An 18,927-nucleotide genomic window follows, 5' to 3' on the forward strand; every position below is an offset into this window, starting at 1 on the left:
GAGCCAGAAACACTGTCAACTGACCTGGATCACAAGGATATCCCCCAAATCAAGAGACGTATGGATATCAATGCCCAGTTACCAGCTTCTGATTCAACTTCTAGTGATGAGAGTTCTGATGAAACAACAAAACACACAAAGAGGCAAGTGCAAGGAGGTAAGCACATGGCAGGGATTCCAACTAAAGAATATCAATCTGCAAGCAATGATCCCATGAAGCCACAATGGCCCTCTCTAGACTTTGGCAATGTTACTCCAATCAAGAGGCGTTTGGACATCAGAGCCCCATCAGCAGCTGTTGATTCATCTTCTAGTAGTGAGAGTGAAGATGAAACAATGGATAAGGCACAGAAGCACAGAGAAACACAAGTAACAAGCCTTCAGTTTAAAGAATCTCAACCAGTAAGTCAACAGTGGCCTTCCCTAGATCTTGAGCATATTTCTCATGTCAAAAGGCATCTAGATATCAAAGCACCATCACCAACTCCTGAGTCATCTTCCAGTAGTGACAGTGAGGCTGGACCAACAGGCCATACAGAGACGCAGGAGCAAGGACAGATGCACATGGTGATTCCTCCAATTACAGCATCTCATAAGCCACAAACACAGTGGCCTGTTCTAGATCTTGAGCATACTACACACGTCAAGAGGCGTCTAGATATCCAAGCACCATCACCACCTTCGGATTCATCTTCTAGTAGTGACAGTGAGGATGAAATAACAAATCATCTAAAGAAACAGGAGAAAGGGAAGACACAAATGACAAGGCCTGCAATTAAAGTATCTCAAACTGTAAATCATGAAACAAATACACAGAGGCCTGCCCGTGATCTTGAGCATACTACACACATCAAGAGGCATCCAGATTCATCTTCCAGTAGTGACAGTGAGGATGGACCACCAGGCCATGCAGAGACGCAGGAACAAGGACAGATGAACATGGTGATTCCTCCAATTACAGCATCTACTACACACATCAAGAGGCATCCAGATTCATCTTCCAGTAGTGACAGTGAGGATGGACCACCAGGCCATGCAGAGACGCAGGAACAAGGACAGATGCACATGGTGATTCCTCCAATTACAGCATCTCATAAGCCACAAACACAGTGGCCTGTTCTAGATCTTGGGCATACTACACACGTCAAGAGGCGTCTAGATATCCAAGCACCATCAACACCTTCTGATTCATCTTCTAGTAGTGACAGTGAGGATGAAATAACAAATCATCTAAAGAAACAGGAGAAAGGGAAGACACAAATGACAAGGCCTGCAATTAAAGTATCTCAAACTGTAAATCATGACACAAACACACAGAGGCCTGCTCGCGATCTTGAGCATACTACATACCTCAAGAGGCATCCAGATTCATCTTCCAGTAGTGACAGTGAGGATGGACCAACAGGCCATACAGAGACGGAGGAGCAAGGACAGATGCACATGGTGATTCCTCCAATTACAGCATCTACTACACACGTCAAGAGGCGTCTAGATATCCAAGCACCATCAACACCTTCTGATTCATCTTCTAGTAGTGACAGTGAAGATGAACCAACAGGCCACACAGAGAAGCAGAGGCCCAGCAAGGTGGGTATTCCATTTCAAAAATCTCAAACAGAAAGTCATGATTCGGACACAAGGTGGCCCGCCCTGGATCTTGAAAATATTACAGGCAGCAAGAGACGTCTAGATATCAAAGCATCATCACCAGTTTCTGATTCATCATCTAGTAGTGACAGTGAAGATGAAGCAACAAACCACATAAAGCAGCAGGAGCAAGGGGAGACATACAAGGCGAGGCTTCCAAATAATGTATCTCAAACTGGAAATGATGACCCACAAAGAAAGTGGCCTCTCGTAGATCTTGAGCATACTACACACCTCAAGAGGCATCCAGATTCATCTTCTAGTAGTGACAGTGAGGATGGACCAACAGGCCATACAGAGACGGAGGAGCAAGGACAGATGCACATGGTGATTCCTCCAATTACAGCATCTACTACACACATCAAGAGGCGTCTAGATATCCAAGCACCATCAACACCTTCGGATTCATCTTCTAGTAGTGACAGTGAGGATGAAATAACAAATCATCTAAAGAAACAGGAGAAAGGGAAGACACAGATGACAAGACCTGCAATTAAAGTATCTCAAACTGTAAATCATGACACAAACACACAGAGGCCTGCTCGCGATCTTGAGCATACTACATACCTCAAGAGGCATCCAGATTCATCTTCCAGTAGTGACAGTGAGGATGGACCAACAGGCCATACAGAGACGGAGGAGCAAGGACAGATGCACATGGTGATTCCTCCAATTACAGCATCTACTACACACGTCAAGAGGCGTCTAGATATCCAAGCACCATCAACACCTTCGGATTCATCTTCTAGTAGTGACAGTGAAGATGAACCAACAGGCCACACAGAGAAGCAGAGGCCCAGCAAGGTGGGTATTCCATTTCAAAAATCTCAAACAGAAAGTCATGATTCGGACACAAGGTGGCCCGCCCTGGATCTTGAAAATATTACAGGCAGCAAGAGACGTCTAGATATCAAAGCATCATCACCAGTTTCTGATTCATCATCTAGTAGTGACAGTGAAGATGAAACAACAAACCACATAAAGCAGCAGGAGCAAGGGGAGACATACAAGGCGAGGCTTCCAAATAATGTATCTCAAACTGGAAATGATGACCCACAAAGAAAGTGGCCTCTCGTAGATCTTGAGCATACTACACACCTCAAGAGCCATCTAGTTATCAAACCACCATCACCAGCTTCTGATTCATTATCTAGTAGTGACAGTGAGGATGAAGCAACACACCATACAAAGGAGAGGCCAGAGTTGATGGGAAATGCAGGCCCTCAATCTCAAGAATCTCAAACACTAAGTCATGATCCAGAAACAGGGTGGCCTGCTGTAGATCTTGGTAGTATTACTCACATCAAGAGGCGTTTGGACATCAAAACCCCATCAAAATATCCTGATTCATTATTAAGTGGTGGGAGTACAAACCATAGAGTGGAAGGAAAGAGAGAGAAAGCTATCAGAATTAGCCCCCACTACTCTTCATCAAGCAGCTCAGATGAGCAAGAGGGGGGTATGAAAAATTTAAGGAACAGCCCAACAACAGTGGAACAAGATCCTGATTCAAGGTGGCTTCAACCGGATCTTAGTGGTGCCCTCCATGTCAAAAGACACTTGGATATCAGAGTACGTTCACCTCCACCTGAGTCATCCTCCAGCAGTAATGAGAGTGAAGGTGGGACTACAGACCTAGCTCTGAAAGTGGAGAGAGACAGAGCTGATGGTGGGATGTCAAATTACCAACTAGGGACAAAATTGCGTCCCTTGAATATGAGTATCCCCCTTGTCAAGAGGCGTTTGAATATAAAAGCACCTGTTCAACAAGCGAGCAACAATGAAAGTTCTCAACAAGCTGGATCAAACTCCTCCGGAAGTGATAGCGAGGATGAAAACAGAGACCATGCAAAAACAGGATTGAGAGCGCCTGCCATATCAAAGGCTTCAGAAAAGGACTTCATTAGGTCGCCACTGATACACACTTCCCTCAGTCCACAGACAGACCACAATATCATATTAAAAAAGTATACAGTTATTACAGATGACACAGGGGACAAAAAAACAAGTGACAACATCAACACAACACCAAATATAAAGCCAGAACTTGAGTCACGGTGGGCCATGATGAGTCTTGGTGTCTCCCGCTTCAGGAAGCGTCTTGAAATCACATCGGATAAACATGAACCAATAAATCTGCCCTCATCACCTGCACCTGAGTCCTCCTCCTCTTCCAGCAGTGAAAATGGCACTGGGAGTAAACGCAGCAGAACAAGACGAAAGAGAAGAGGAGCTGGAATGCAAGACAAGGAACCATCCCAGATTCACACCTCTCTGTATGTGAGCCAAGGTGGCAATGAGAAGTCTGACTCAGTGTGGCCTCATTTAAGTCTCACCAATCCCCCCAATATCAGGAAGGCTGTGGATACCAGGGCGCCGTCACAAAGGGAAGCATCTTCAAGCAGCAGCAGTGACAATGAGACAGTAGATCACAGTGTTCCTGGCCTGAGTCTTGGTGTTCCACATGTTGAGAGGCATTTGTATGACAAGCCGCCATTACCAGAGTCAAGTACTTCCTCATTTTCCAGCAGCGAAAATGAAAATGAGGTGACAGAACACACGACAAGACCAAGCAGACATGCATCAGATATGACAGGGATGGCAGATAATGATTCCTTAATCACTTATAAGCGAACAATTTTCAAACCTTCATTACCGCCAAGAAATTCTTTTTCTCAGAGTGGCCCAACTATAGACCAAAGAAACCAAAGACAAAGAAGCGCTGAAATGGTAACTGCTGCACAAAAAGGGCCTTCCCTTAGTGTGGGAGGCAGCAATGAATCTCTTGCCCCAAGACTTGCCAGTATAAGCTTTGATGATGTAGTAAAGAGAAGGGCCAAACAGTTCACAGGCACCACAAATGTGGACCTGCCACCTGAGATAAGGTGGACTGGTGTAGGTCATCAGCTGTCTGACCTTTCTATATCCGGTCCAAGGAGAAACCTGGATGTAGGCTTATCGATTCCACAGCAGGCTTCACCTGCAGAGCCACAATTACCTCCGTCTGACTCCTCCAACCAGAAAATAAAACCAGACAGAGGCAACACAGATGGGACAGTAACGCATAAATACTCATCTCTTGGGGCCAGTAGTGTTTCTCTTGTATCCAGCAGAGGTCTTGACAAGTTTGACAACTCACTCAGCAGCACAAATGAGAGGGCTGTACCTGAGGACAGGAGGGAATGGAGAGGCCTCAGTGCCCTAAAGGCCATGTCATCAGAGAGACAAAAGTGGGACACACCGGCTGATCAAGTTGATGCCAGTTTTAACAATCGAAGATCTGAGGACATCAAGCCGCTGGCACAATCACATGTTTCTTCTACTGCAGTAGATGAGAGAGAAGCCAATTTGCTGTATGGTATTCCCCATTACAGGAGGCACGACATTGGAGGTACTGCACCCCTGCAGGATGCCCCACCTCCTATTCCAGCAACACCACTGCCAGATGAGGCAGTAGAGCTAACATGGAGGTCTCCACAGAGCAGTAAGAAACAAGGGTTGGAGGGCACCAGATCCTATTTGCGACAGAGCAGAAACACAGATGAATCTGAACCTTCTTCAGTTACATCACAAAACCAGGCAGCCTATTTCTGACTCCTCAAATGTGAACATTAGTCAGGTTTAATTAAGAAGTCACAGCATCCTCAACACTGACCAAACAAGCAAATTAGTGGCATTGTTAGCCCTTTAAATTGGCCAGTGAATTACACGTATATTCTATGTTAAATTTTATTTGCACTGTATTAACCTTGAAATGAGATGTAAATACTAAGAATTTATTGAACTGTCACAGAGTGCAGCAGAGGACACAGTGTTTGTCTTTCGAATTTGCCTTATTTCCGTAAATCACATTTTTAAATCATCCATCACAAAGATGTCCTCATGTAATCAATTGTGCAACAAGATTCCAAATCACCTCCATGGTCATGCATTATTAATCTATGTATTAAAAGACCTTAATAAAACCATATCTCTGAACGACATAACGCAGCCTTCATTTGTAGCAATTAGTGCATGTGAATAATGACAACAGCAATTTACAGCATTACTATCAATACTTAATGTTTTCTTTTTGTTGTTATGGATAGACTATGAACTAAAGAACCCAATTATAAGCCAGTAAGTTAATAAACCCTTTTATTTATGTATATAGACATAGGTTATAGTGAAAACAGACATATAGACACTTACATAGTTTACATACATATATACAGTTGGGACAAGGGTGTTCATCCTCCTGCATTGTGATGGGAGAATACTAAAACATTGATCTCTACACAGTATTTGGTAAGCAATCCCACAACTACTTCAATCTTAGATGTTATGCTGATGGTTGAAGCGTTGTAATGACAGAGGCTTTCATATATTTCAGCAGCAGTGGATTTCAATGACACGAGAGCTGATGAATGATATCTTCACAACAAATTCCAACATGTGTTTTATGTGTATCATGACAGTGTGGTGTAGAAGTTGGAAAACAAATTATGCACTTGCAATAAATAAAATTAGATCCTGTATTCTGGCTGCAGCTACCTTAAGCTTTACAGCATGTGTGAGGATGTGTATGTTGGGGTAAATGCAGGAGGGAACTCCTGTTCCACCGTGAGGTTACAGGTGTGTTCCAAGTCTTAATAGACACAATCATGTTGTTCATCAGAATTAAGATAACATGATCGTGAATATCAAATTAAGCACAAAACACTTGCACAAATTCCTGTACAAAACAAAAACGCGTTTGGAAAAATGTTTTCAAAAAAATCTCATCCATTCACAAAAGGCTCTGTTGGAGCATGCATGCAAATATTAAATCTGACGTTTCAGCATCACACCACAGCCAAAGACAAAAATTTATACATGTGTTACAAGAACATTATACTAGGCGAAAAGAACAGCATAGCATCATCACACAGTTCCAAACTGTCAGTGTCCATTTATTTTATTAGATCCTACGGGTGGTGCGACGCAATGCTTTCAGCAAACCTACCTTTCTACTCAAGCCCTAAGGACCTCGTCCTGAGAGGGTCACTTGTCTTCCACTGTAGTTATATTAACACTGTCAGTGTTGGGAGAGATGCTACTAGTAAGAGGGGACCTGAAACTATCAGTGGACTAAGGAGGACAAAACAGATGCCACATATCAAGACAAAATGGACACCAACTAGCTCTATGTCAACTTATAACACAGCCCAAACAGTCTGAATTCATCCTGAAATAATCCCTGACCACTCAGTGTGTCTGTGTGTGCATGAGCATGTGTGTGTATGTGTGTTGTATGTGTTCTCACACGTGTATATACATTTGGGTTTGTTGGTATGTGTGTGGGACACACAAAGTGACTTCCATGTTTTGAGGCACAATAATACTCTTACCTACACAACGTATGTACATAAATTGGTCATCAGACCAATAAATGCTGATCAGAGCACTAGTGGCTCACCGCTGTACTGTATTAAGAGTTAGTAAGCAGCAATGCTGATTTGTTTGGTGTTATGAGGTCTGAAGCCTTTACGGGGGGGGGTTAGCAAACTGTTAGCATTAGCTGGAGCAAAACAGCAGGAGGGAACAAAAAGTGGAAGGGGGGGGGGGGGGTCACTGGCACAAATCAATAGTAAACAACACAGGCATCAGAAACCTGCAATCAACCGTTTGACACAGTGTGCTTCTTGAGGAACTCCTAACTAACTCAAAACATGACAAACAATAGTTAGTGCCATCTGTCCAGAAAAGCTCAAGTTCATTGCACAGATATATGTTTAAATGTGCCCAGGTCAAAGTGACCCTGTTTAAGACTCAGACACAATGCATGAATGGTCACTTCTGTTGGTTTCTCTGTGCTGAAGACAAGGGGTGAGGAGTGGTCCTCCCACACAATACCATTTCGCTTCCATCATCCACGTATGATACCATGTTATCCTAACACAGACAGCAATATGACATGTCACAGTGAGAGAGAGCAATGCCACTGGGGATTGCTGCAAGCTTGCCCACTATGCAACTTCGGTGGGGAACATAACTCCACAATGGCAGCCCTCCGCCTCCGCGCTCTGGGCAGCATGCACCCCGGCCGCAAACCCAGCGCCCCCACCCTCGCCCACCCACAGCCCGAACCCCTCCTCTACCAGGAAGCACCCACTGTCACTGCTTTACCATTTTTGTATTGTTTACTTATTGGTTGTTGATTCTCAGAGTCGTTGTTGTCACAGTTGTATTTATTCCATTTTCCGTTTTGCTCTGCTCCTATGACATCTGCCTTTCCTTGTACCATTCCACGAACTCGTCCAACAAAACTGGCCCTGATAGAAAGATAAGACAGGGTGTAAGAGATTAGACTCGTGTAACACTCACATGAAGCTCTGGGCTCATGTTTATGTGTCGGTGTGTGTGTTCACTCACAGGCACCATCCTCATCATAGTTACTGAGGTCCAGGTTGATTGTCCTGCTGAACTCTAATACATTGCACCATTGGTCTTTGTTGATGACTTTGTACTTGGATTGCTGAGGAACAGTTAATTAAAGGCTTTACATTAATATAAAACATGAATACAGAACAAAATTCTTTTAGTTTCAACAACTCTCTTGAAGGTCAAACAGAATTTCACACAGTCTTATTTACACCTACTGAACAGAAGATCTTTGATTTTTGTAGAGGAAATGTGTGAACATCATGCCTACCTCTAAAAACTGATTAAACACAGGAAACAGAGGCCACGTCTTCCCCAGAAGAAGCCCCAGCATGCACTTGGCTGTGTTCAAGTCCAAACTCCTCTGATCCTTTTCCTGTCCAATCAGAACGCACGCAGCTTCATGAAATCTATGCAAAATGTCAAGCCTGCTTTAAACAGAGGAGCAGTCTAGAAACATCATCATCATCAACATTCGCCCAGAACACAGAACAGGGTGAAATCCTCAACCCACCGCTGCTCCTGTCCATAACATACGACTGTTATCACAGCCCCCCCGCCACGTTTACAGGCACCATTTGTATTTTTATTCACTATATCAGAGGGTTCCTTAAATCACACTTCAGTGTCTACATGAGAGAACAGCAGGGCTGTGTAAATGGACAACACACTTGACAAGTGTTCTCTCACTCCAGGTCAAACTGGAAAATGATTTTGACCTGCAAAACATCAAGATGTGGTCTGAACGTTAACTTCAACAAGACCTTACAAGAATTTCAATCAGGCGCACTTAGCAAACAACTGTTTCCTGCAGGGGTTTTATTATTCAAATGAACTGAATTAAATTTGTTGTAGCAATGCTGTGCATGTGACCGTCTTTGCAGAAAGAGCTTTGCTTGACTCACCCGGGCGAAATCAAAGGCGTATCTATAAATGAGCTTAAAACTGGTGCTGTCGTTTAGGACAGATCTCAGGTAGTCGAGCGAGTTCCTCAGCCTCTCTGTGGAGTCGCACCTGACAACAGCAGAAGAACACCTTAGACATACACCTGCTCGACCGAGTGCCAGCGAGGACACTCAAGAAAGACACGAGTAGAGACGGAGAAAACACAAGACAGAGCGGAGGTACGGGACGTACTGCAGCGAGCCCATGCCTCTAAGCCACTCCTGGAGGGTGAAATATCCCATACTCTGGGCATCCAGCTTCCAAGCCAGAACCAGCATCACCACCTGGGCACAAAACACAACCTTTATAGCCACTGACATCCCTAAATAGAAGATGTGTCAATCCATATTATGAATCCATCAAATGAACTGACATGTCTAGTACACGTCAAACACAGAAAGCAACTGAGACAACAGACAACACGAAATGAGGGACAGTAAGAAGTGACCTTGAAGTGAAGCTAAGTCTGCACAATTACATCCACTTATTGCTGATTTTTTTGATTGTGCTGACTGTACATTTTTATAACTGCTCATCACATGTTACCACAGCCACAAATGAGCTGCTTGTTTTGACTGACAGCAAGAGAGAAACAGTGAAATGCGAGTGAACTGACGCCATACAGACGCAACCACACTGCAAGATCTGCTTAAATAACCAAAACGTGCTTACATTCTCTGGCTCCACTCCGATGTCCTCACAGAACTTCTCCATGCCCTCTGGACCCACCACATCGTCACAGCCTGTTTCAGACAGACAAGCCACAGACAGCATCAATCGCACATGTGGGGCTGCAAAACTACGCCACTGATCAACGCTTAAACATGCATAAACGAGGCTCAAAGAATGGACGGTAGGACGACGTGAGCGGAGCGACTGCTGGTGCAGAGCTTTAAAACAGATTCCCTCACCTGCGTATTCATAGAACCACTCTAAGCATCTTTTACTGGAAAACGTCTCCTCCTCGCGGATTTGTGATGTTTCATGTTTTCTGAAAACGCTGCAGATGAAAAGAAAGTTTTAGGCTCAAGATCAGCAGCAGGATTACGAGAAGCTGTGAGTTAAAAAAAAGGTTTCTCCTATTGTAGCTTTCCTCACTGCAGATTTAGCGAACATTCCTCTTTGAAAAGCCACAATAATCAAACGCTCCTGCAAAACTGAGGCAGGCGCCGAGTTATAGAGATGCCACTGAAGCGGTCAGTTAAAAATCTTCAACAGAGGGACGTCTCACCTGTCCTGGCGACTTTTCTTGGCCGACATGTCATCTCCAGCGGAGGGTCTCCTCTTTTTCCTCGGAGGCATGGCTCTAGAGCAACAAGCTGGGGAAGGAAGTGGAAGCCACAGTGAAAGGGAGCCACTTGTTGGCAGTTCATAGCTGCTGCTGCTGATGATGCATATTTTTCCTGCTAAACATGCAAATAATCCCAAAGAGCCAGCAGTCCAATTCAGACAGAGGCAGCAGTTCAATGCAAGACTGAGACACACAAACACCGGCTGAGTTGGTACCTGAGGGGTGGCTATCCTGTCCAACGTCTTCTGTCAGGTTCTGTCAAAACAGATAGAAAAAGACCTCATGCCTGTGAGCAGGACACACATGTACACAGTACACGCTCACACGTGTAAGACACACACACACACGCTGCCAATATGTATTTACCAGCCTGTGCAAGGTGTGGTGGATCTTATGGATGCTGGCCAGTGTAGTCAAGTGGGAATTCAGCTGAAAATCTATGTCCAACAAAAATAAAAGATGACATCAAAAAATCAAACTAAAGCAAAACACACAAGCTGCCGCTCCGGGTCAAACTTCCATGCGACGTACAAGTACAAGGGTACAAGAAGGTGACATCATCACAGCAGCAAGAAGCTATGGTTTTAGTTTTTGTCCGTAATCAATACGGACTCCACAGAGCTCGGGCTACTTTCTGTCTGGGTTCCACTGCAATGCTCTACGACAGAAAAATATCTCACACGAACGAGGGAGTGACTCTCGGCGTTCCTCGAAAGACATGCAAAGTCGAAAATGTTTGATCGTGCGTGCTACCTTTTCGCCAAATGTCATCTATACATCCCCGTTCAAAGGCTGTCATCAAACACCGACGGTGGGAATGTTTATCTGGAGGCCAAAACCGGGCAAAAAAACACACAGCCGAGCAGATAGCACTAGCTGCATACCTAAAATAGCAGTGCAGACGCGCAACTTGCACAGAGTTTACAAAGTATCTGGAGAGTTGGGCGTATGGGCGTTGTAGTCCATTTCCTCCAAAGATGCCATTGGACGCGCAGCTCTGGCTCGAGTGCTAAACTACAATTCCCAAGCTTTCACAAACAACTACTTCTTTCAGACCCCTCTACCCCCCAGCATATACCCCAACTGATTGAATGCATTTTACGTTGTTTTAAAAATTTTCTACCATCATATGCTCGCTGTCACATAGACATTGCGCAGACGTTTTGCAGCAGCTGGTGTAAGTGCCGCAAACCCGGACAGCGCTGCTGCACCAGGCAATGAAAGATGTTTTACACAACTGCGTCACAATTTTCATTCTCTGTAATAGTCCGCAGTTGACCAGAAAATTGACCTATTTACCGTGGCATTACGTTGATCCCAAGTTTGAGTTGAAACGCATTGTGCATCCTCAGTAATGATGAATATAAAGATCACAACGCACTGATTACCATCAAAAAGCATGTGAATTTAACTAACGTCGGCTGCATTCAACTGAGCACTGCTAACGGTACACAGAAAAATAACTTGAAGAATACCGCCGAGTCAAACGTAACCTCCTGTATGTCCAAAACAACTGAAATTACACTAGCTATCCTTCCTTTGTTGTCGCCCTAGACAGCACTGGCAAATACAAAGAGACCAGCAAATAGCACGGAATTCATTCGTTCTCATCAAAGCCTACAGGATCACGGGCTAAAAGTACATGTAGAAACACAAAGCGTCTGTTTGCTTCTCCACGACAAACTGTACGGTATCCGTGAAGGGTCGTAATTTGATGCAGAAAAGCCTTTATAACGTTACTACTTACTTGCCGCATCAGAGTGCATTTTTATGAAACATACAACTGTCTGTGGGAAGTCCGCAGACCGGCCAATAGGCGGGCCTTGTCAACGCAAGCCACGCCCGCGGACGATGATTGAGAGTCAGCCGGTTTAGTCTCCGCCTACAATTGCTGTCGATTGGCTATTCGAGGTGTCATGTCATGAGAAGGCGGAAGGAGAAAGAGACCCCTCCCACGCACAAATGTCAATGGCCAGGTTTACCAAACAGGCTGAGCTACCGCTGTCATTCATTGGTTTAGAGATTTTTATGAGCACGCCAATCACCAGAATTTCCTCGTGCAAGCCTGAAAACCAGCCCACGATGGAATTTGATTGGCCAATTTGCTCATAAGTTGGCCTCCCAGTGTAGCTGCCGTTTGGGTGCGTTCACTGTTAACTCCGCCGGACGGACGAAGGTAAGGCTCGTTTGGCGGTGTGAGTCGTGTCTCATTTTTTGATTGTTTGGGAATAACCCAGCAAAACCAACAAAGCCGACTACGTTTGTCCCCGGTTGTTAGAGGTCAGCAGACGTCTGGGATGTGAGCTAAAGACCTGTGCTAAAGATGCGTTCATCACTGTATAAAGTTCAGCTACCGTAAGCACTGCTTGTCAGGTGACTTGAAATTCTTGCTATTAATCAAAACGAACCGATCCCCCTAAAATGCAGCAGCTACTGACGTTGTTTTCTCTCTCTCTCTCTCTCTCTCTCTCTCTCTCTCTCTCTCTCTCTCTCTCTCTCTCTTTTAATACCACTCACATTGATATGAATTGTACGACTCTTTCTAACTGCTCAACTTGTTAGCTTGTAAACTGAACTGACTATTTGACTGAGATGGATAACACAAGTTGGTCCGTTCCTCAAAAAACCAGCCCTCCTGAATGCCTCCATTTTTAGTAAATTCATATCACCTTCCAGGTGGAGCTGGCCTGCTGGGATGACCACTGCAATGGCTGTTAAGACCACTGTGTCTCTTACTGGGTGCTTCTTAAAGAATCCATCATAAACTTTGTCCCTCCTGCCCCCTCGCAACCGGTAATGTTTCTACCCAATCACAATTAGGAGCTTTAAAATCAAATCACCAAACAATCAAATAAAGAAACTACTATTAATTGCAACTAAGACCTCATGTTTAAATGTTTAAATGAATTTCCTGGAGACTGATTAAAACCGTAACCACTACTTGTCTACCTGTAACCCTCAGCATAACCCAAATCTTCACCCTAACATGTAGTGCTTTACATTATGGTAACTTGTATTTTGTCCCCGTCAGGAAGGCCCCACAATGTCACTGTGTAAACAAGAACATGAGTAATACAAATGTAGGTGCACACACACACGCACACACACATACACACACACACACACACACACACACACACACACACACACACACACACACACGTGTTATTCTCCTGACCTCCTAACTGTGTCTCAAACCTGATCCGTTCTTCTCACTGTCCTCACTGTCAGAGGGAAGGATCCAAACAGCTCTACCATGATCCTTCAGCACCCAAAACACGTTCCCGTGTCCAGTCCTGTAAGTATCCGTAGGTAAAGTAGAAGCAGCTGAGTATGGTCATAAAACCCTCATTCCAGAAAAGCTGTGGCTCTGTATGAAACAGAAATAAAAACAGAATTCAATCATTCGCAAAGAAACTGTGTTTTAACAAGTGTTCCTGAGTCCATGCAGTAATCTCCTTTATCCAATCATGTGTTCACAAAGTGGTGAACCTTGCTCTATCATGATACTATCACCTGTTACCAATGAGCCTGTTTACCTGTGGAATGATCCAAACAGGTGTTTTTGGAGCGTTCCACATCTTTCCCAGTCTTTGAAACATCTTGCTGCATCAAACTCAGAATAAGCAGATATTTACAAAAATCAACGAAGCTGATGAGCTCAAACATTAAATATATTGTCTTTGTACTGTTTTCAATTGAGTTTATGACAAAAAGCAAATGAACACATTCTGTTTTATTTAGGTTTGACACGGCGTCTCAACTTCTTTGGAATCGGGGTTGTGCAGTAATTGTGCATCCAAGCACATCTCCACTCTGTAGCATGACGGTACCTGATCAAAAGGGATCTAACTGCACAATGTTGCCCCGAGGTAATGACAAAAAAAAAAAAAAAAACAGATGTCATGTACAAATAAATAAAAACAAAGTTATTCTTTAAACAGTCAAACACTTCTTTACATTCTCATGTACATCCAAATATTTCTATGTCAAGTTATTTCACTTTAATCATGTTCTTTAACAATGTTAAAAAGTGATATTTATCTTACCAGTTGGTGGCGCTGTGTCCCATGTGGCTTTGCTTCCTTAAGGGACTGCTACACCCCCAGAGAAAAGGCTAAAAAATACGGGGCGAGGGTCCAAAAATGTAGTTTGTTGCCAGAGGGTAACACCATAGAAGATTAAAATGCAGCTTATGCATTAACACATAATCCAATATTACGATATATAATGACACGTTACTGAACAGGATAATTCAGTGTTTTGATACTGTGGGCACATTTTGATGATAAACCTCTGTACTTTTACAAAAGTACATTTTTTATGCTAAACTACAACTACTATACCTGCTGCTCTTTGCTTGTGCCACTGGTTGCATTATTTCAAAGAGGCTCACCTTTGACTGAATGTTCAGTGTACTTTGACAGACAGGAAAATATGAACAGGTGGAAGTAGGAGAGCTTGAATTAATGCTCAACGGTGAAATTAACTGTGGAGTTTCTAACCAAGGGCTGAAGAACTGGGCAATCCTGTCAAAATGTCTCTGAACAAGACAGTGAGTCTATGGCAGTATTAGACAAGCTGTGGCTCTGATACCGATATTCTATATTTCTTATCACTGGTAATAAACCATTCTTTGTACTGTGCGTCCCATGTCTCTGTTACTTTGATACAAGCAGTCTCTGACCTTTGGCTTGTAGCAGTATGCTGAAGTAACGTGTGTATGTGTGTGTTCAGAAGACCTGCCCAAACCATGAAAACCAGAAGGTTATTATGAGCCATTTTTTTTACCTTTGCCCACACTTGTTTCTGCCAAGCAATCGCATTAAAGACACAGAACTACTTCAAATAAAGGTGTGTCCTATAACAGGTGTAGATGTACACAGGTGGCCCTATACTGGAATATTTTAAAGCACAATGAGAACCTTTCACCTCATGAGACAGATGGAAAAACATTTTTGCAGGACGCAGTTTTTGCCCGTTCTTAACAAATATAATATATATAACGTTATACACGATCAAATTGTATTTTTCATGCAGAATTCTCCATCTTAAGAGGTGTTTTTTTACCCGCTTTATGTCTTATTTGTTTTATTTTGAAACAGCTTTTAACGGACGGCCCATGTTTTTTCACGGGAGGCGGAGTTCTCAAGAAAGTCCAGGGTGCAGCAATTATAATCAGACAGATATCAAACGCAAAGAGTGGAAGTGTACGTGCATCAGAAAGGTCCCAGTTCAGGTCCAAACTAGACTCCTGGAAGCTCCTGCATCATGAGTTCTGACACATCTGGACAGACTGAAACAGTGAAGACAGAGGAAGCTGCTGCCTCTGCTCCGGCCGCGGTGAAAGGGGAGTGGAAGGTGAGAGGCAGCTCGTAACTTGTACTGGATGATGAGAGTTTTGTCAGGCCGCTGTGGTGCAGATATGATGTCTGCTCTGTCCTGTGTGTCGCACAGTGCCCCATGAGTGAGCGCCATGTCCACAGAGATGATGTGAGAAGGATTTGGAAAGAGTGCCAAGAGGAGAGCTTCTGGTACAGAGGTACTCTCTCCGAGACACTCAGTAGAAACATGTTTTCTTCCTAATTTCCTTTTCATCATTTTAGCAAACAGACAAGCTCGCTCACAGAAGTTGGCCACAGTATATTCTTCTTCCAGGTGTATTGCACAAGTCTTTTGTTGTGGAGGACTCATCCATCAACGCCCTCTTATGTCCACCGTGTTTACATTCCTCTTTGTTGAATTCTCCGCGACCTCTAAACAGCCTCGTATGGGAACATATTAACGGTTACTGCCATGTGACATTTACACCGCAGCCTCGTTCAGTTTGTGGACCTCTTTTCGGTGCTTGCTTTTTTAATCTTTGGTAAAGAATTCTGTGGATCCTCGGAGTGGCCATAGACAGAAATACTCTTTTGGTTTATTTACACTGCAGGGAGAAGTGTATACAGAAGGCTGTCAACGTCTATGGTACGTCGCAATCCACGTTTATCCACCGTGCGTAAAGACGCAAACGACTCAGTCAACAACACCGTTGGCGATCCCCGAGACAAAAAATAGCTCTGTGCCAGCTGTCTGTATATGTTATCAAGACATTGTCCGCGGGTTAGCTGTGTCACATTCAAAGTTAATCGTGTTCATGCTTAACCTCGGACCTTTCACTATTTGCACTGTCTTTGACTAATTCAGGCCAGAAGGTTAGTATAAGATAGTCGGCACGTTGTCAGAAAACGGAAGTTTTTCTGCGTCTTTACGCGCGTTTGTAAGACTGCGTGGAGCCTTTGTTATCAACAGAGGTTCATTTTGATGAAGAATTTATGTCAGGTTGATGCTAAAAACAGCGGGCACACATTTATTCAGTTAATAACTATCGGTGTTGTTGAATGAGCTGCGTGCGTCATTACGCACGATGGCTATCCATGGATTGAGACGCACCGCAGTTGCGTGTTCATATCTTAACTACGTAACTTAAACGCGGCCTCCTTGTGGCCCTACTGTGGCTGGTTAGACCTCGTTTCAAGTTCAGGTTTGGTGGAGGTGGGCAGGGGTGTGTCCTGAGGTCACTGTATACCCAACTTAATCCTTAAAAAATAAGCTGTTCTAACAGGTGTAACAAAACTAACAAGGGATTTAGAGCTATGTCAGTTATGCACACCCACACAGCTCTATGGCCACTGTCAGACCAGTATTGTAGCAAGATGAATGTTGCTCACACACCACAATGAGCAGCATGCCGGACAGAAAATATTGTGGCCAGGGTTGACAGCATTAACTGCCGGGGTTAGCTTGGCTGACTGGCTGGAAGTGATCCATGTTTTATGTGTCAACACTTTATCATCTTTAGCCTCCATCCGTGTCCTTCCACTCACTGCCAGCCGTGCCGCTGCCAGCTTGACTGCACAGTTACAACAGTCAGTTCTTCCTGAATTGGAGGTCCCGTCGTTGCTCTCAAATTTAGTGGACAAACTGTTGAGTCTTACTACTTCACAGGGCAAAGTTCAGTCAGATTGAGCTCAAGCCAAGCATGGGAGGATCAGTCCATGACAGGAGCTGAATGAGTCTGGCCGGGCTGGGAGGGGAGGGGAGGGGAGGGGAGGGGAGGGTTGTGGTGTTTCTACAGTATGTCTCCATAGTCTCTTACAGTATGGCTTTGATCATCAGCTCCATCCCATTGCCTCATTTGGCTTTATTTTATGTCCTCATTTAGCTCTTCCCCTCTCTCTGGGCAGCATGGCTGTCACTGGTGGTCTCATCTACAACGGTAAAGCACTGACATTCAAACCCTCTTCTTCCAGCGCACCATCATGACACATGTAAAACAGTCATTTTTGTAATCATCCCATTTGGTTTAAGTTCAAGTTTATTTCCTCGCAGGCATCTGGAAATCATCGCAGCGATTTGGGCCCTTTCCAAAACTAGCAGGTGTGTACCGCACAGTATGCTGGACTCAGTGTCTAAGTATATGCTCAGCAATCATTGGACCCTAACTATGATTCTTTTCTTCAGTTGCGGGGATCCTTGGTTTTGCAGTGGGGAAAGCATCTTATGTCGGAACTTGTCGAAGCAAGTTTCAGGCGCTTGGCACTGGGGATAAACCAGGATTTGGACCCTGGTCTGAGGGAGGTCGCTTTGGACCTTTTAAGGACTCTGGTCATGGGCACAGGTGGGGAATCCTGCTTGTTATCATTTTGTCATGGCAGAGGCTTATCGTCTAGACATGTGATGCTGTGTTAAAGTAATAACAGTTATGAGTGCATGATGATTGAGCGATGAATAATCAATCGAGGAATAATCTGAAGAAGATAGGACTTTGACATAAGCATAAAACCAAAAGCCATGCTAATTATTCCCTGCTGTGCCTGTGCTGACCATCAATATTACACCACAAACCATTCAAACAGTATAATCTGTGTTTGTGATGCAACACTTCTGCTTGGATAGATTAAAATAATACATATTGAATAATGAAGAATTTCCTTAAGCCTCTGTGCATCACTGACCAGAATGTTTCCCCAACAGATGCCACCATGTGTGTGAAGAATGTAAGAAAAAAGCTCAAGCTGCACCTGCAGAGGAAGCTAAAATCTAAAGGTAAATGGATCAAATGTTGATAGAACGAGTACAAACATATATAGTGCACACAACTCTGACGACAGATTAATACAGAATACTGCTGGCACTCACAAGTACCCACAAGCATGTAAAAATCCTAAATGAAAATTAACAATATATGACGCTGAAGTATTTGAGTTCTTATCCGTATGTCCCATATAGAGCTTTGTACACTCATGTTGAAATAATATAAATATGATATTCATTCCATTTTGTTTGGAGCCTCATCAGAGACACTGAAGGACTGGCTCTCAGCGGGGCTCCATCTATGGATTTGTCTAAAGGAAACTGTTTTGGGATCCTGTGCATCATGTTCATCCAGGAGGCCACCAGAGGGAGCTGCTGTCCTTTCAGCCATAGATCGTTTGACACGTTGTTCCACTTTTATCAGAACATGTACTACTTTCTTTGCAGGTGTACAAAGTCTCCTGTAGGTAGTGCAAAAAAGAAATAAAGCTCAGGCCATTTTCACAAGTTAGCATTACCACCAATGAACAATTCTAATAAAATAATAAAAATAACCATCCTAT

General features: G+C 43.8%; 2 protein-coding genes across 4 annotated transcripts; one reads left to right on the forward strand and one right to left on the reverse strand.

The window, feature by feature from the left end:
• Nucleotides 1-5,767: 5,767 nt before the first annotated feature.
• dcun1d4 (DCN1, defective in cullin neddylation 1, domain containing 4 (S. cerevisiae)) lies at nucleotides 5,768-12,127 on the reverse strand. Of its 3 annotated transcripts, none has more exons than XM_076726733.1 (11): nucleotides 12,033-12,127; nucleotides 10,652-10,722; nucleotides 10,501-10,540; nucleotides 10,226-10,313; nucleotides 9,906-9,994; nucleotides 9,667-9,737; nucleotides 9,187-9,278; nucleotides 8,955-9,063; nucleotides 8,321-8,425; nucleotides 8,041-8,143; nucleotides 5,768-7,940 (listed from the first exon to the last, which is right to left on the reverse strand). In XM_076726733.1, exons 1-11 carry the CDS (start codon nucleotides 12,049-12,051, stop codon nucleotides 7,885-7,887), a joined length of 843 nt encoding a protein of 280 aa, XP_076582848.1. In that variant the 5' UTR covers nucleotides 12,052-12,127; the 3' UTR covers nucleotides 5,768-7,884. The 3 variants fall into 3 exon arrangements, with proteins under 3 accessions (XP_076582848.1, XP_076582850.1, XP_076582849.1); XM_076726735.1 differs by lacking the exon at nucleotides 12,033-12,127 and adding an exon at nucleotides 11,039-11,262; XM_076726734.1 differs by lacking the exon at nucleotides 10,652-10,722 and having other exon boundaries at nucleotides 12,033-12,113.
• Nucleotides 12,128-13,488: 1,361 nt separating this feature from the next.
• Nucleotides 13,489-18,862, forward strand: ociad2 (OCIA domain containing 2). The gene is made up of 9 exons (XM_076726920.1): nucleotides 13,489-13,583; nucleotides 14,030-14,157; nucleotides 15,391-15,646; nucleotides 15,743-15,827; nucleotides 17,493-17,546; nucleotides 17,660-17,707; nucleotides 17,792-17,948; nucleotides 18,305-18,376; nucleotides 18,620-18,862. The coding sequence occupies exons 3-8, from the start codon at nucleotides 15,557-15,559 to the stop codon at nucleotides 18,372-18,374; spliced, it is 504 nt and encodes a 167-aa protein (XP_076583035.1). The 5' UTR covers nucleotides 13,489-13,583; nucleotides 14,030-14,157; nucleotides 15,391-15,556; the 3' UTR covers nucleotides 18,375-18,376; nucleotides 18,620-18,862.
• The last annotated feature ends 65 nt before the right edge of the window (nucleotides 18,863-18,927 follow it).

The sequence above is a fragment of the Chaetodon auriga genome, chromosome 3 (genome assembly GCF_051107435.1).
Source record: "Chaetodon auriga isolate fChaAug3 chromosome 3, fChaAug3.hap1, whole genome shotgun sequence".
In the NCBI taxonomy this organism is placed as follows: Eukaryota; Metazoa; Chordata; class Actinopteri; order Chaetodontiformes; family Chaetodontidae; genus Chaetodon; species Chaetodon auriga.

What these genes read in the sequence shown, in the direction of transcription:
- ociad2 (XM_076726920.1), top strand. Translation starts at nt 15,557, where the DNA reads ATGAGTTCTGACACATCTGGACAGACTGAAACAGTGAAGACAGAGGAA. An exon ending in CGGTGAAAGGGGAGTGGAAG is followed by an intron (nt 15,647 to 15,742) that starts GTGAGAGGCAGC and finishes TGTGTCGCACAG; the next exon opens with TGCCCCATGAGTGAGCGCCA. An exon ending in GACTCTGGTCATGGGCACAG is followed by an intron (nt 17,949 to 18,304) that starts GTGGGGAATCCT and finishes TTTCCCCAACAG; the next exon opens with ATGCCACCATGTGTGTGAAG.
- dcun1d4 (XM_076726735.1), bottom strand. Translation starts at nt 11,084, where the DNA reads ATGACAGCCTTTGAACGGGGATGTATAGATGACATTTGGCGAAAAG. An exon ending in TCGGAGTGGAGCCAGAGAAT is followed by an intron (nt 9,279 to 9,666) that starts GTAAGCACGTTT and finishes TTTTGTGCCCAG; the next exon opens with GTGGTGATGCTGGTTCTGGC. An exon ending in ACGCCTTTGATTTCGCCCGG is followed by an intron (nt 8,426 to 8,954) that starts GTGAGTCAAGCA and finishes CTGATTGGACAG; the next exon opens with GAAAAGGATCAGAGGAGTTT.